The sequence below is a fragment of the Giraffa tippelskirchi genome, chromosome 2, assembly GCF_054371585.1.
Source record: "Giraffa tippelskirchi isolate mGirTip1 chromosome 2, T2T-mGirTip1v1.2.pri, whole genome shotgun sequence".
Taxonomy (NCBI): Eukaryota; Metazoa; Chordata; class Mammalia; order Artiodactyla; family Giraffidae; genus Giraffa; species Giraffa tippelskirchi.
The window spans coordinates 31783006-31799714 of record NC_137276.1 but is presented as its reverse complement, the minus strand read 5'-3'; the positions used below and the strand labels follow the sequence as shown (position 1 = coordinate 31799714).

At 49.0% G+C, this 16709-nt stretch overlaps 1 protein-coding gene across 2 annotated transcripts; it reads left to right on the top strand.

The window, feature by feature from the left end:
* The first annotated feature begins 10781 nt into the window (after positions 1–10781).
* MARVELD1 (MARVEL domain containing 1) lies at positions 10782–15183 on the top strand. Of its 2 annotated transcripts, XM_081549702.1 has the most exons (3): positions 10782–12523; positions 12916–13066; positions 14610–15183. In XM_081549702.1, exon 1 carries the CDS (start codon positions 10920–10922, stop codon positions 11439–11441), a length of 522 nt encoding a protein of 173 aa, XP_081405828.1. In that variant the 5' UTR covers positions 10782–10919; the 3' UTR covers positions 11442–12523; positions 12916–13066; positions 14610–15183. The 2 variants fall into 2 exon arrangements, with proteins under 2 accessions (XP_081405828.1, XP_081405826.1); XM_081549700.1 differs by having other exon boundaries at positions 10782–13066.
* Positions 15184–16709: the final 1526 nt, after the last annotated feature.

Genomic DNA, 16709 nt, shown 5'->3' with positions numbered 1-16709 from the left:
TGTTGGGTCCCCTTTGGCTAGGTGGAGGGTATATTTGGGAGCTGTTCTTCCTCATCCCGTGGTCTCCAATAGGAATTGTCCTGCACAAAACACTGGCAATTGCTTTGTTGTAGTTTAAAGGGTTTTAACAGTGGTTTCTCTTTGTTGTTACTGAAGCCCCATGGAAATATTGAAAAGAACAAAGAAATCAGCAATGTTCATCTTCAATAGAAAGTATTGCAAAACCTTTCAGTCAACTGCTTGGCTAAGGAGGGTACTGTGCAGACATTTAAATCAAGAGGCTGGGCTTCTGAACCAGGAGCTCCTTCTACCCCATTCCCAGCAATAGAAAGGCCAAACTCTTGGCATATTGGTGCTTGGAGAGCCTAGGAACTCTGATGCCATGAGCTCTAATGAGCGTACCAGGATAGGAATTAGGAGCTTGTGGTTTCTGGGTCAGATGTGACTAAGGCTGGGTGGAGAATATCTGGTGTCTCCAAACATCTTTGCAGTCATGTGACCATTGTGTGCTTACCGTACAATGGAACAGTTTCCATTATTGCAGCTTTATGATTCAGTATTTCTGATGAGAAGATGAGGCACTTCCATAATTGTGTGGGCATGCAAGAGTGGGGCATCTGGGATCCGCAGAATGCCTCTGGTATCCACTCCCCAACAGGGCTCTGTTTAAAGAAGGAAAGAAGGACTACTACTCTGGGGAATAGAGTGCTGGGTAATTCAGACCAACACCTGGTTTTACCAGGGATCAGATTAAGGTGAGACAATCTTAATTGTGTAGAAAGAATCTCCTTGGGAGAAATATTTGAGGGGCACCAAGAAACGCCATAATTGAGATAAATATTTTAATGCAATATCTTTAAAAATTAATGCAAAATATCTATGATGAATAAAATATCGACATTTGATGGCAACCCACACCAGTACTTTTGCCTGGAGAATCCCATGGACAGAGGAGCCTGGCGGGCCACAGTCCATGCGGTCACAAAGAGTCGGACACGACTGAAGCTACTTAGCACAGCACAACCTAAAGACAGGTTGTTGTTTGTTTTATGACCCTGCCTCATTTTCCATCGAGAACAGTCATTTCCAATCAGCCCACGGTTCCCAGGCAGGTCACCGCTGTGTCCCCTGCCAATTGGATATATGAGTGTTGACAATAGTGTAGGAATAGATTGGCAACACGGAGATTTATATATGCTTGTGTTTTTTAATCATAGAACTTTAATCCACTTTTTTCATTTGGTTCAAAATATGGAAAGATGTTTTGATAATTGCATCCAGGGGTGCACATTTTTCCTTTTGCCCTGAGCTCCAATATGGCTCAGCAAGGTGCTCAGTTTTAGGGGAGTAGAGTCTAGGAAAGGGATTCTAGCTGCTCAGCCTTAGGCAAATGACTTAACCTCTCTGCTTCTCTATTTTCTCATCTATAAAAAGGGAATCATTATATTAATACCCACCTCTGAGCATTGCTGTGAGGATGAGGTGAATGCTGTAGGCACAGTGCTTAATATAAACCTTGCTACAGGTACTAAAGCAGCATTCAACATCTACCCTCTCTATCCTGCAGGAATTGTTCCAGCAGCTGTACAGTCACAAATGGCCCCCAGTGGAGTTGAGGTTTATTCCCATGGGTTTGTTGTTGCTGAATGTTCTGTTCTGGGGAAAGCAGAGAGAATTTCCACACTCAGCTGACAAGCAACATTGTGACTCTTGAGTCAACTCCATTTTTCTTGATAAATGATCTGGTCATTTTAAACTTTTAAAAAAATGCCCTTTTGCTTGGGGCATTACACGAAGCAACTTACTACAACTTTCTTCTCTGAACTAACAATCTGAACAGACTGAAAATAACAAAGTCCTACAGGCAAATGGTGCATTATAGAAACATCTTTTAAAAATACACCACTCATATTAATCTAACATTCAGTGTCAGTATTGTATTAGTCTGCTTGGGAGGCCAAAACAAAATACCACAGTCTCTGGGTGACTTAACAACAGAAGTTTATTTTCTCACAATTCTGGAGGCTGAGAAGTCCAGGATCAAGGTTCTGGCTGACTCAGTTGCTGGTGAGAGCTCTCTTCCTGACTTGCAGACAGTGCTTGCTCACTGTGTCCTCACATGGTGGTGAGAAGGAGAAAGATGGCTCTCTGGTATTTCTTCTTATAGGGACACTAATCTTATCAGATCCGACTCCACTCTTATGGATGCTCCCATTTAACCTTAATGAATTCATTACTCTAAACACAGTCACAGGTTAGAGCTTCAGCATATGAATTTTGGACACAATTCAGTCCATCAGTTCAGTTCAGTCACTCAGACGTGTCCGACTCTTTGTGACCCCATCAACTGCAGTACATCAGGTCTCCCTGTCCATCACCAGCATCCAGAGCTTGCTCAAACTCATGTCATCCAGGACTTCCCTGGTGGTTCAGTGGCTGAGACTTCACACTCCCATGTAGGGGGCCCAGGGTCAGGGAACTAGATCCCGCATGCCACAACTTAAGATCAGAGATCCTATGTGCCACAATTAAGACCCAGAACAGTCACATAAAGAAATAATAATAAATAAATAAATATATAGATAAGTAGATACAGAATAAATATAAGTGCGTTTAAATGTGTACACGTATGCATGTGTATATGTGTACACATATGTAACCATGAACATACACAAACATACACATTTCCCATCTGTCTGCTGAAAGGGCCTAGAAGCAATGACACTCAAAGAGAAATAAGCACACTTAGCACCAGTTATTGATTTCTCAATACCATTCTCCACAAAGGGTTCCTTGGATAAATGATTAATTCTACCTCTGAGATTGAGAAAGTTCAGGATGACCCTAGAACATCTTGTGCAAGAAAATAAGGAAGTATCACAGAATGATGGAGATGTGTCAAAAGGACTAGGAGTCAGATTGTAAGGGCTCCCATTAGCCAAATGTGGAACATCAAAATAAAATAGGACAGTAACAGATTGTAACCCAATAAGCAAAATAAGAATATATGTTAATAGTAATATAACTATTAAATAAATAAACAGAGGAGAAGAGAAAGCTCTTTCTTATAGTAGGATGCCAGCTAATGAAGGTAGAAGGAGCAATGCAGTTGGGAAATCACTAATGCTTTCTAAAACAGCCATGTGGCCAATTACAAAAAGAAGGACTGTAGTAGTTTTGCATATTTTCCCTCTTATATACATGGTATCTTTGTATATACTGACATATTTTCTTCCTCTTTCTGTTTTCATTTTATAAGTAAGTTGTTGGAAGTTAATGTTACAATTTAGTCCTTATGTAACACTCTATTTTCCGCACTACTACAAAATCTGAAAAGTATTTAGTTGAGACTGTATCTCCTGGTTTTGGAGAGAGATGAGAATTGCTCACTTGTAAGAAAGATAGCTGTAATTCATTAGGTGGGACATATGGAACTGTTTTATCACTGTATGGAAGTCCTGATGTAGACAGAAGGTTGCATATGGAAGTTGAGTCCCTAAATATACATATGGATCTGCCTATGTATTGCGCTAGTTATCTCTGCGATAAGTGAGTCCATTAGATATTTCTCCTTTTCCAGCTGCTGTAGTGCTCAGCTTTCCTGGTAGAGGGAGCTGGCAAGACACTCCAGGAGGAAGGGTTTCTCTCCTTGGTTCTGGAGTGCTCTTCACAACCGGCTCCTTCAGGTTGAGGCTTCTCCAGTGCCGCACAGGTGGAGCACATGTGGACTCTTCAGGGCCAGGTCCTGCTCAGGGGCTCCTGCAGCATGGGAGGCGTCTTCATCACTTGTATCCCACAGCACATGGCAGCCAGCAGTGAACAGTGGCTAGCAGCTTCCCTTGGCCCCCAGTTGAGAGGCTCTGCAGTAAGTTTTGAGTTGCAGCAGCTCCTTGTGAAGAACTTCCCCCAGTACCACAGGTGGCGGATTTCCAGCAGGTTCTACCAGGATGGATTGGTTTGCATATTAAAGATGTATTCACAGACAAGATGCCTGCTATCTCTAGAAATTAGCTAACCCTGGGTGGTGTGGGTGAGGTGGGCAACCCTCCCTAGGTTTGCAAGGTCCCAAATGTCAAAACATCACAGAAACAATATAGCAAATAATAAAACATGATAGATACACAGGAATTCAGAGTCCAGTGAGAGTGGCTTGTCTGTATTCCACAATGTCAGGACTTCATCTGGAAGTACTGAATGCAGAGGTTGACCAGACAGCTGAGGGCTGGAAGTCTTCCTTCTTTCCTGATGGCTCAGGGCTACCTGAGTTTTGGTAAGCAAGGAAGAAACTGCCTTGTTTTTGTTGACATAAATTGGTGGTGGTTTGGTGGTTTAGTCTCTCAGTCATATCTGACTCTTGTGACCCCGTGGACTGTAGTCCACCAGGCTCCTCTGTCCATGGGATTTCCCAGGCAAGAGTGGTGGAGTGGATTGCCATTTCCTTCTCCAGGGGATCTTCCTGACCCAGAAATCGAAACTGGGTCTCCTGCATTGCAGCCAGATTCTTTACTGACTAAGCTACGAGAGATTTGACATAAATTAGAAAACCCTGATGCTGGGAAAGATTGAAGGCAGGAGGAGAAGGGGACGGCAGAAGATGAGATGGTTGGATGGCATCACCAACTCAATGGACATGAGTTTGAGTAAACTCCAGGAGTTGGTGATGGACAGGGAAGCCTGGCGTGTTTCAGTCCATGGGGTCGCAGAGTCGGACACAACTGAGCGACTGAACTGAACTGAAGAAGTCACATGTCATTTCTGCCATTCCCTTGTGCATGCTAAGTTGCCTCAGTTATGTTTGACTCCCTGCGACCCCATGGACTGTAGTCTGCCAGCCTCCCCTGTCCATGGAGATTTCTCCAGGCAAGAATACTGAAGTGGGTTGCCATTCCCTCCTCCAGGGGATCTTCCCAAACCCATGTCTCTTGCATCTCCCACAACCTTGAGAGATAGGTCATTCGTTATCTCCACTTGACAGCTGAGGAAAATGACAGACTGACTAAGCTAGGAACTAAATTTAGATTTCCAGACCACTAGAAATGCTACAGCTATCTTAAAGTCCCTGAATCTACTTCAACTGTGAACTTTCCCCAGTCTTACAAAAGACTCTTTATAAGACATGACCCACTCAAACCACACAGCCAAAAAAAAAAAAAAAAGCAAATCTGGTCTCTCCTCCACTACTGTTTGGGTCTCCAACCTCCCATTACCACTGGGGCCTCTTAAGGTTATGGTGAATCATGGAGATTTCCCCTGATGCTGGTTCTTTCAAAGCTGCATGATATTGGATAAGTCACATAACTTCCCTGGACCTCCATTTCCTCATTTTCAAGCAGAAGTGGCTTAAGCCCCTGCCTCACAGGGTTGCTGGGGGAAGTATTGAGACAGGTGGTGTGTGGCCACCAGACAGCGCTCTGCAGCTGTTGATTCCTGTTGGACCATTTCCAGTTTTATCCAAGACTCAAGGGCAGTGGTGGGATTGAATTGGGCCATCCTGGCTCAGGGGTCCATCCTCACAGGTGAGGCCTCTCTTTTCCCCCAGAAACAGGGTTCCCTGGGGTCTGCACATTGCATCACAGATCCCAGCAGGAGGGGGCAGCCCCTCGAGGCTGTGGTCTCAGGGCCACCCACCTTGGCAGCCCGAAGTCACTTAGCCCTGGGGAAGCAGCCTTGTCAGCCAGTGTCCTGGGCAGCTTCACACAAAGACGGGCCTCAGGGGATATGTCCTGGCCAGCCTCCCCTGGAGAGGAGAGCTGAGCTTTGCCAGAGTCAAACGCCTTCACTGCTGGCCCAGGCCTAGTCTGTGGCCCCTTGCTTCTGCCCAAAGATGCCTCATGTCTCCTGCAAAGGCCTAGGCACTCCTTGAAAGCTAGATTAACAAGTTCAAGAACCTCCAGAATCCCACCTAACTCCATTCAAAGGAGACCCCCACCCATCACCCCCATAGCCCTTGTTCCCGCAGGCTGGTGGGAGCCACGTGGAGAACAAGCCTAGAGACCCACAGGTGAGAATGTGGGTTCTGGCCTGGCTCACAGAGCTCCAGCAGAGCCCCTGTCCTGCAGCTGTAGGGGACTTCCTGTTTAGGTGCCATTCCAATGGTATGACAGGCTGGATTGGGAATCAGGAGGCCTAAGTTCTAAATTTGGTATTCACATCATCAACCAATTGTGTGACCTAAGGCAAGTCACTCACTCTCTCTGAGTCTCAATTACCCGCTCCAAAAAATGAGAAGCCTGTAGCAAATATTCTTTAAGGTCTCTTCCAGCTCAGGCATGCTCTTGTAGCATAATGTCAGTACACAGTACGTGTTCAGGAAATGTTTATCTAGTAATTTAACTAGATTTAAGACAGGATTCTCTAGGTCCCTGCACCCATTTACTTTCTTATTATGCTTTTTGCGTCTGCTGTTAGCTGGTTTGGGTCAAGTGCCAGCTTAGGGCACTTGGGACACAATAAGTGTGAGTTGATTCTATATATGCGGTATGTTTACAGTAGCCCAGAGACTGAAGACAAAACAGAATCTGACTGTGAGCAGTAAGAGCTGGTCCTAGGAAGTCAGGGTGGGCTATGTGGTCCTTCTTGTTATAGGTTGCCTCATCTCATCGGGGCTCAGAGCAACTGTCAAGTGTCACTACTTGTTCCATAAACAATCTAGCCTTACTTTGGCTCACAGTGCTCCTTCTGCCTGGGACACCTGTCAGGACTTACATACCCAATTTATAAGCTAATAAACTAACCTGCTGGATTGGCCACTGTTGGCACAGCGAGCAACATTAGCATTGTTGTTACACATCTTTCTCTGGTTTTCAAGTTTCACGGGGGCACCATGGAGGGGCCCAGCTGGATGTAACACATGCAACAGGTTTGTGTCATAGCTGAGAAGCACTGAGCTTGGAAAACCCACCACTGTCCCCTCCTACCTCACCACTTTTATAATAAGCAGTAAGCAAGTCTGCTCTTTTTCTGGGAGATGTTCCTTCATCCCTCGAAGTTCCTGACTGCAAACACACACTGAGCAATGGTGAGGGAAAGAGCCTAGAGATGCAAGGTCATGGCCTTGCATTCTCGGCGTACACACTCAGTGATAACACTCAGGGAGGCTCAGGACCTTCCTGATGGGGAACTGCCTCGTCCAAGACACCTACCCTCCACCTCTGCTTGTCAAAATACAATCCATCCTCAAATGACCCTTTGTTTTTGAATCTTTCTCCAGCCCTCCCATCACCAACACTTTCCCTTTTGTATTTTCCTTATAATTCTTGTCTATGCCTCTTTTTTGTGTCCACAATTGTCCCTCTCCTAGCAACAGAGTGCAAACACTTGGAGGGCAGGCATTGGTCCTCTTCATTCCTGTATTCCACACCCAGCTTGTTTGCATCCATTGGGTGCATAGACCGTATTTGTTGACTTGGAGGTATCAAGATCTTTGCGCATGGTTATGCTTCTTCAAAGTCTGATGGACTGCCTTTTGGAATATTTTCAACTTTCCAGAGGCTAAAAATACCTCCTCAAAGCTGTCAAGGGTGTTTCCTTGTAAGGAGTAGGATTTGCCTTGTGAAGCCCAAAGTTTATGTCCACCAGGTGGCGCCCCATCCCCAACTCTCCAGATGCCTTTTTTAGAGGCGGGAAGGGATTCTCTCCTCTGCATCTAAATGTTGGCTTAGTTCCCCAACTTACAGAGATAGTTTGTGTGGCGTAATTCCCTGTCATCATTCCAGCACAAAGATTCAGCATTCAGCTGCGCATTCTCGTCCCAGCCCCACTCAAGACTGGCACCCTGAAGACACTGAAGGATCTCTCTAAGGGTTGCTCAGGGATGTTGAGGGAAAAGACCTGAAATTGGGACCAGAAGACCTAGGTTTGAGTCCTCATACTGACATGCAGTAGCTGTGTTTCTTTGGGCAAGTCCTGTAACCTTTCTGGGTCCCTGTGAGAGTAGCTGAGAATTAAATATGAGAAACTATATAAAAGCATACTGAATGTGGACCTGGGGTCAGCCACACCTGGGCTGCTGTTTAAACTGTCACCCATTAGTTCTGTGACCATGGTCCTCTTCCTTATCTCTCTAAGCCTTGGTTGCCCCATCAGTGAATCAGAGTTAATACCAGTTATTTTATTTATTTTACAAAATATGTTTATTTGGCTGCATTGGGTCCTAGATGTGGCATGTGGGATCTTCGATCTTTGTTGCAGCAGGTAGGAGCTGTGGTTGAGGCATGCTAACTCTCAGTTGTGATGTGAAGGATCTAATTCTCTGACCGGGAATTGAACCTGGGCCCCCTGCATTGGGTGCTAGGAGGTTTAACCCCTGGACCAGCAGGGAAGTCCCAATACCAGTTATTTAAAGAGTTGGTATCAGGATTAGGTAGCACAATAAATATGAAGTGCTCACAATAATGCTTAGTGTATAGTAAGCATGCAATTTATAACAATCACTTATATATTATGTATCCCTAACACCTCAAATAGTGCTGAGCATTACTAAGTGCTAATACCCATCTGCTGAATAAAAGATGAGGAAACTGAGGCACAAAGAGGTTAAATCACACACATACACACACACACCACGTCCCAGCACTAGGGAGTGGTGAGGCAGTGAGAAGTAGCCAGGTAGTCTGCCTCTCAGGCTTGCACCCTGAGGGTCTATGCCATGCTGTCTTACAAAAATGTGAGTGGTATACACCACCATTTTTTAACTTAAAATATACATTTGGAGTTTTCTCAGGTACCTGTAGGTGGGGCTGATTTGGCAGTGGGAGGCATTAGCTCCCTGAAAACCATCTAGTTTTTCTCCCTCAAGGGGAGCCAGGGACCAGCAATCTCATCCCATGACTGAGATGAGGGACAAGCTCTGCAGGGTAGGATAAGCTGGAGGTCTTATCCATGCACACTTCCCAGGACAGCAGGTGTCTTCTCACTTGCACTGCTGTGTTTGCAGCCACCCAGTCAACCACTCCACGGATATTTACTGAATCTCCTATGTGCCAGGCACAGGCAAAGATGGATAAGATGTAGCTGACTCAGAACTATGCAGAGGGACCCTCCAAGGGGGTGCCTAGAAGAACCAACAAACCAAAGGAAGAACATTTAAACTGAGCATTGAAGGTTAAGTAGGAGTTTGCCAGCCAAACGGGGTCTGGGATTGAAGGGTTGCTGCTGCTGCTTAGTCGCTCAGCCATGTCCCACTCTTTGCGACTCCATGGACTGCAGCCCGCCAGGCTCCTCTATCCATGGGGATTCTCCAGGCAAGAATACTAGAGTGGGTTGCCATGCCTTCCTCCAGGGGCTCTTCCCAACCTAGGTCTCCTGCATTGCAGGTGGATTCTTTACCAGCTGAGCTACCAGGGAAGCCTGGGATTGAAGGGCATTCTGAGCCTATTCGGGAAACTTAAGAGGTTTGGTGGAGTTGGCATACTGGATGTGAGCATGGGTAAGAAAAGGAAGAGGGAAACCAGGAGATTGGGAGTCTTTTGGGGCCAGATTGTGAAACATGCCCATAGAAGAGACAGAACCCTATATCGTGTGGTCAGGGGGAAGCAGTGTATATATAACCAGGTCTGTATTTTAGAAGGATGCCACAGTGCATGAAGGTTAGTTCAGAAGAGAAGGGAAGAAAGACCAGCAATAATTACCAGCTTCGTAGTCTTAACTGCTCTAGGCTTCTTTTTCTCCTCAGCAAGATGAGAAAAATAATTGTATATATCTTATGTGCACGAGTGCTAAGTTGCTTCAGTCGTGTCTGACTCTTTGTGACCTGACCCTATGGACTATAACCCACCAGGCTGCTCTGTCCATGGGATTCTCCAGGCAAGCATACTGGAGTGGGTTGCCATGCCCTCTTCCAGAGGATCTTCCTGACTTAGGGATGGAACCCTCGTCTCTTTTGTCTCCTGCATTGGCAGGTGGGTTCTTTACCACCAGCGCCACCTGGGAAACCCCTGTATGTATACTGGAGGTTGTCAAATGAGACTTCATAAATGAGAATTCCTGCAAAGCACCATAATAGCAATAATGTAAAGAACTGTTGGGCTTTGCTATCTTTTAGAGCTAGGTTTGTGTCTTGGTCGTGCTGGGAAGTCTACTTTTAATACGCTTGATGGCAAAGAAGGCTGGAAAAGAGACTGGACTAACTGGACTTTGCTTTGTGGAGTGGGAAGCAAAGTGGAGGCCTGGAGTGGGTGATGGTCCCTTTCAATGACAGAAGTCGGATGGCTGAGTCCAAGTCTGAGCCCAGCTTTAGAAAGAATAAGTTTGAGGTGGACACTGGCAGGGTATGATACTCCGGATGTCCAGGTGAGAATAGGTGGCAGCTTAAGACCAGCACTGCTCTGCTCCCTCGCCAAGGAAGGGCCGGGAGGCCCCAGGGGGCTGCAGGACAGGAGAGAGGAGAAAGAAAAGGGCTCAGCACGCTCCAGCTCCAGAAGACAGCTCTCTGCTCCGAGGCTGGACCGAGCCAGGGAGGCAGGGAAGCAGGGCGGGCAGATGTGGTATAAACTTTTCCCAGTTAGACGGAAAGGAAGACTTGCGTCCTGCTGGGGCTGCGGGTGCGCTCCGCCCTGCCCCGAGGAGAAAGGAATCCGAGTTGGGAGTTTGGCGACTGGTGGACGAGGCCCAAAAAGAGAGAAGGCAGGAAGCTGGGAGGAGGGCGTGGGGGTGGAGACGAAGGGTGGAGGGGAGAGAGAGGGCGGGCAGGAGGGGTGGAGAGAGGGGGAGAAGGGGCGAAAGAGAGGAGGGCTGCGGGGAGGAGAGCGGGGAGGAAGGGTGGGGAGAAGGGGAGAGGAAGAGAGGAGGACTCGGAGAGGAGCGAGGAGGCCGCAGCGAGCTCAGGGGCACGTCCGCCGGGCCATCCCCGCGAGCCAGACGTCGCCATTCCGCTGCTCGGGGCCCCACCGCCGCCGCCGCCGCCGCCGCGCCCGGGGGCCATGCTCCCGCCGCCCCCGCGCCAGCCACCGCCCCAGGCGCGCGCGGCCCGCGGCGCGGTGAGCCTGCAGCGGGCCTTTCTGCGCGGCCCGCTGGGCGTGCTGCGGCTGCTGCAGCTGCTGGCGGGCGCCGCCTTCTGGATCACCATCGCCACCAGCCGGTACCAGGGCCCCGTGCACTTCGCGCTCTTCGTGTCAGTGCTCTTCTGGCTGCTGACCCTGGCCCTCTATTTCCTCACTCTGCTGGGCAAGCAAGAGCTGGTGCCGGTGCTGGGCTCGCGCTGGCTGGTGGTCAACGTGGCGCACGACCTGCTGGCGGCCGCGCTCTACGGCGCAGCGATGGGCATCATGATCGGGCAGACGCAGAGCCACAGCTACTGCAACCTCAAGGATTACCAGATGTCCTGCGCCTACCACGCCTTCCTGGCGGCAGCGGTCTGCGGCGGCCTCTGCCTCGGCCTCTACCTGCTCTCGGCGCTCTACGGAGGCTGCCGCCACTGCCAAGGCGAGCGGGAGGTGGCGTGAGGCCGCTGCGCCGCGGGGCTGGGCACCCGTCCTTCCAGCTGCCGCCGCCCCGCTCCCGGGCGCCCTGGCACCCTCTCTTCGCCTAGCGTTCCCGCCGCCTCCCGCACCCCGGAGCCCCGATCGCAGTTCCCGCCCCCAAGGCATCGCCGCGGCCCAGAGCCGGGACAGCTGCGCGGTCTCCTGGGACCCCATGGGCTACATCCGAGGGGGCGGACGCACACTCGCTGACTAGCCGCCCTGAGGCGAAGCCTCGCGGTTCCTCTTCCCCTTCCCGACCGAGAGCAAGACGTGGACAGGCGCCGCGTAGATCCGGGCGAGGCTCCCAAAGTGGAATCTGTAGACTGGCAGCGCCGCTGCCTCCTCCCTCTAGCCCCGCTTTGGTCAGAGCGCCCCCTTGCCCTGGCCCTTCTTACAGCCCCGAGTGCTGAAAAAGGCAGACACGCCGCCGCGGGCGGAGCCGGGGACCGGCCTCCGCTGGTCTCAACTTGAGCGACGGGTGTGGTTTTAGTCTGGGATTGCGCGAGTACCCTGCGCAGCCCTTTGGGCCATCCCTCGGTGCTTTGATGTCTTGGGGTGGGGCCCATCTGCAACTGTGAGGATGGAGAGGAAGTGCCTGTGGGTTGTGTGCTTCTCCTCTGCCTGTTCCGCCTTTGTCGTCGGGTTTCAAGGAGATCAGGCCTTACCGCCCACTAGCTTTCCTGGCCTCACCTTCCCAGCCTTCCTCTCACCGGCTTCTGTTCCATCCCCACCTCCCAGTATCTTTTTGCGTTAAGAGTCCCACGTCACCGTTAAGGAATGTTTGGCGAGCCCTACCCTTTTTTGCAGATGGAGACTCAGATCTTGCCCTTGGGAACAGCCAGAAAAAGATTAGAAACCCATCTTCCCACCCCAAGTCAAGCGTTGTCTAGCAGTGTTTACTTTAAAGCCTTGGATGTTCCCAGGAATCCCGGCTCTGGAGCTAGTTAATGGATGGTTTCAAGGCCAAGGGGGTTTGTCAAAGGTGCTTTCTCCTTTTTTTTGAAGATTCACAATGCTCGTTAGCATATCAAAGGCTCTGAGAAGTCCAGCACTGAAAGATGCCCGTGAGTAATGGAATTTACAGTGTTAAGTGCCTCTGGACTGGGATCAGTTTTTCCCACCGTAGATTCCAAGTAGTCCTGACTCTCATTTATCAGCAAGGGGCCTAGCCTATTGGCTGTGGTCTGTTTGAAGAGGTGGGGCACTCCCTCTCTTTCCCAGGGAATTTCTATAGCAGAGAGAACCCGCCACTCCCTGTGTAAAAGATAAGATAGCCGCCCCTGCCAGGCCAGCGGTAGCCTGGGGGACAGTGGATCTGAACATTCCTTTACCGAAGGGAAACGCTACCCACTCCAGTATTCTGGCCTAGAGAATTCCATAGTCCGTGGGGTCACAAAGAGTTGGACACTACTGAGTGACTTTCACTTTCACTTTACATTTTTTGGGGGAAATGAAGCCAAGGTTATCCAGATGGTTTCCTGGTTTCCCAGTCAAAAGAAATATCACCCATAAGAGATGCTGACACTGACCATGAGCAAGTGACAGCAGTGCGTCACACCAAACAGAGAGCACTCTGGATCTGGGATGAACAGCTGGCCAGCTGTAAGGTAAGATGCTTCTTGGCTTTCTGGAGAGATCATAGACCTTTGAATAAAAAAGCTCCGAGACCCTTCCTTTTCTAAAAGCTAAAGGGTTTTTATTCATAGAGCAAGTTGAAGGGGTGTCAGTAATAACCACAATGTCCAGAGTTGTGACAATTTAACTTTTTTGCTAAGTCCTCAGAAGTCGGCTCTTTGGAAAAGTTTTGACCCTCTCTGGATTAGAAACTAGAATAGAGGAGGTCAGAATATGTTTTTGTGAGCATGTTTGTAAAGCTTAGGTGGAGATGTCTTAGGTTTCTCTGTCATAGTGATGAAAATCTAAGTGGGGATGTGGAGTGCTTTTGTAAGTTTTACAGAGTCACCACTTTGCATCTATTCAGCCCTACTGTGTGCCTGGCACTACTCAAAGGACTCAGTGTATTTATTTCATTCTCTCAATAACCCTCTTGAGCTACATTCTATTCTTATTTCCATATTCTGTATGAGGAATATGAGTCTCAGAGAGGTTAACTTACCTAGAGTCTCCCAGCTGGTGAGTGGTGCAGCTCAGATTTGAACCCTGGCAGCCTGACCTTTTCAGAACCAGGCTGTACTGTATTACAGTAGGGTGTCAATACATGTTAGATACCATTAACATGGTTGTCTTGATTTTTTATTTACTTATTTTTAAAATTTTTGACCAAGCCACATGGCTTTCAGGGTCTTTGTTCCCTGAACAGGGGTCAAACCTGTGCTGTGCCCTTGGCAGTGAAAGCGCTGAGTCCTAGCCATGGACTGCCAAGGAATTCCCCATGGTTATCTTGAGAAAAAAAGTTTTTGTAATTGTGGTAAAATATTTCTAACATGCAATTGATCGTTGAAACCATCTTTGAAGCGTACAGTTCAATGGCGTTAAATACATCCACATTGTTGTACGACCATCAGCACCATCCATCTCCAGAACTTTTTCATCTTGCAAAACTAAAACTCGATACCCATTACAATTGTGGTTGTTCGTGTTATTGTTGTTGCTGTTGTTTTCTGTCCTCTGAGACCTTCAGCGTCTCAGTTAGGCTGGAGTCCTGCTGCCAGGCTCCAGGCAATATACGCGCCCCCATTTCCTCAGCTCCCACCGCTGGTGCCAGCCAGGGCCTGGCGGTGGGCTCGGCTGGAGTGCTAGGGGTGTCTGGAAGCCCAGCGACTTTGTTTCTTCTGTTGCAAGTTTCCATGTTGCTGAGGCCGTGGAGACTCCCAGAGCCAGTCGTGCCGATGTCTCCTAGGGCCAGCTTCCCTGGGCCAGCAGAAAGTTCCAGTGTCTTCACTGGCCGTGGAGGGAGGAGGGAAGAGGGAACAGTCTTTGCTCAGCAGCTCCCTTTCCTGGGGTATGATGTGTTCAGTGGAAGAGCCAAGATGGTGAAGGTTCATTTTGCCTTGACAGAGAGAAATCCCTCTTCTGCTTGTGTCTATGACTTGGGCACAAACTTTCAGACACCTGGAACTGAGCCATGCACCCCTGAACCCTAAACAATGGCTTTTAAGCTCAAGCACGTGCTCCTTTTCTCTGTTTTAGATCATCACAGAAGCTGCATCTGCAGCTCAGATCCGGCCTGCTGAGGACCTCTTCTTAGCCTCAAGCCCATGGTGCTCTGTCTGTGATCAGGTGACCTTACTCAGGAGCAGACGTCTCCCTGGCCTTCATGGTACCTTATCCAGCCACACGTGCCTGAAACATTCCAGAGCTCACTGGCTCTGCTAGCTGTGCCTTCCTGCTTGGCCTCCCACTGCTTCTCCAGATGTGGGAAGGACCTGAAGACGGCCCCACACCATCTTCTGCTCCCTTCCAGGACCCGGGCCATGGGCAAGGCCATCTGAAGTTGGCCTGGAACTTTGAGTTCTGGAGGCAGCCTCCTTGGCCTCCCTCTTCGGACTCCAGGACTCTATCCAGCCTGAGATTGCTGTGGGCTGCCCCTAGCCCAAAAGTCTGGGACCACATGCTGGCCCAGGAGAGGATTTCTCCGGTGTTCTGTGAAGGCCAAAAGAGAGAGTGGGTGAGGAAGGGTAGGGAGAGGGGCCCGAAGTGCCTCATTCAGTAGCTTAGTGGTGATGACGGATACGCTTTTCTGAATAAACTTTGGTTTGTCTGATCTGAGTTCATGTGTCTTCTCTCCTGCCCACTGTGTGCCAGGTCCCCCACTCTCCCTCCATCATCACATTTTGCCACACCTGTCTGCCTCCTTTCTGCTTTCCTGGCTTCCCCTTCTTTCTGGGAGGGAAAGAAAAATGAGGTCATAAGTTTCCGGTTAAGGCAGGACACAGGAATCAGAGGAATAAAACTGTCTATGTCTGTCCCTGATTGAGGCTGGAGGGAATTCCAGAAGCTCCTGCCCTGGCTCTCAATGGGTCCTCTGTTTGGGAGGCTCCACTGCCTGATGTACAGGCATGGAATGAGTATGGTGACAGAGCCAGAGGCCCCTGTCCTGGTGCAAACCCATCATTTTACAGAAGGGGAAATGAACTCCAGGTGGAGTGGCAACTTGCCTAACATCACAGAGCTGACTGGGGCCACAGTGGGGTCTCCTAGAGGCCAGGCTCTGGGTGTTTCCTGCAGGCCACTGTGCCTGGTCTGGTGTTGCCTCCTGGACACACCCAATCTGGTCCCCTGTCTCTGCCTCCCAGCCACAGCCTGCCGACTGAAGTGCCCTGGAAAGGACTGGAGGGTAGTTAACAGACTTCCTTGTTGGCGCCTTCCTCCTGTGACCTGGGCTTGAAGTCTGTAGCCTGGACATAGAGTTCTATTGGCAGAACCACCTAGAACAGCTCCAGGCAGAGATTGGATACTGTGTGTGCTCCACACCCACTCTCTTCCAAAGCACCCACCTCAATATACAGCACAGTCTGACTCTCTCTGATTCTCTCTTTCCCCCTCCTCTCCATGGTTTGGATTTCCAGGTGGAGGAAAACGCCACTGGTTGCTCAGGATCTTCCTTTTCTCCCCTGTTCCCTCTGTGTCAATTCATGAATATCACGAAAATAAAAAGTGGCCTTTATGCAAAGGCAGGTAAGCCCCTGCTCTACCTTAGCTCGGTGGAACATTTGCAATTGAAAATGTGCTTTTACTTGCATTGCCTTACTTGATCTTGTCACCAGTCTAGAGGTTGGCACTGCCTGTTCAATTGAAGTAATAGAGTCCCAGAGAGAAGGGCCTTATCTATGGCCACACAGCTGGCAAATGGCAAGACTGAGCCTGGAAGGTAGATGTTGTTTTACTACCCTCTGCAGGCAGCCAGTTGCTAAGCCCCGTAGGCCTCTGGCAGGTTCTGAGGTTGAGGGCGAGTTTGGTTTTCGCTTGTGGAGACCAGGAGTGCAGGAATGGTCTAATCTGATATTTCCTGTTTAATGCCAGGGGCACTTTTAAATAAGACACTGCTCCCTGGGGACTCAATTGAGCCTATTTGGGTCTGGGGAATCTGAAGGATTTTTTCATTTCTATTATTTTCCCTGCTTTTCTAGGGATAGGGAGTGGGATGGCCAATGGTGAGGAAGAATTAAGAATTTCTTTCCAAAAAAAAAAAAATTTCTTTCCAGACATGAAAGAGCAGGGATATGAGAGAAAAGTCTTGTTAGCAGTATTTGTATTTTTATTGTTTTTGTTTGTAACAATTGCTATTTG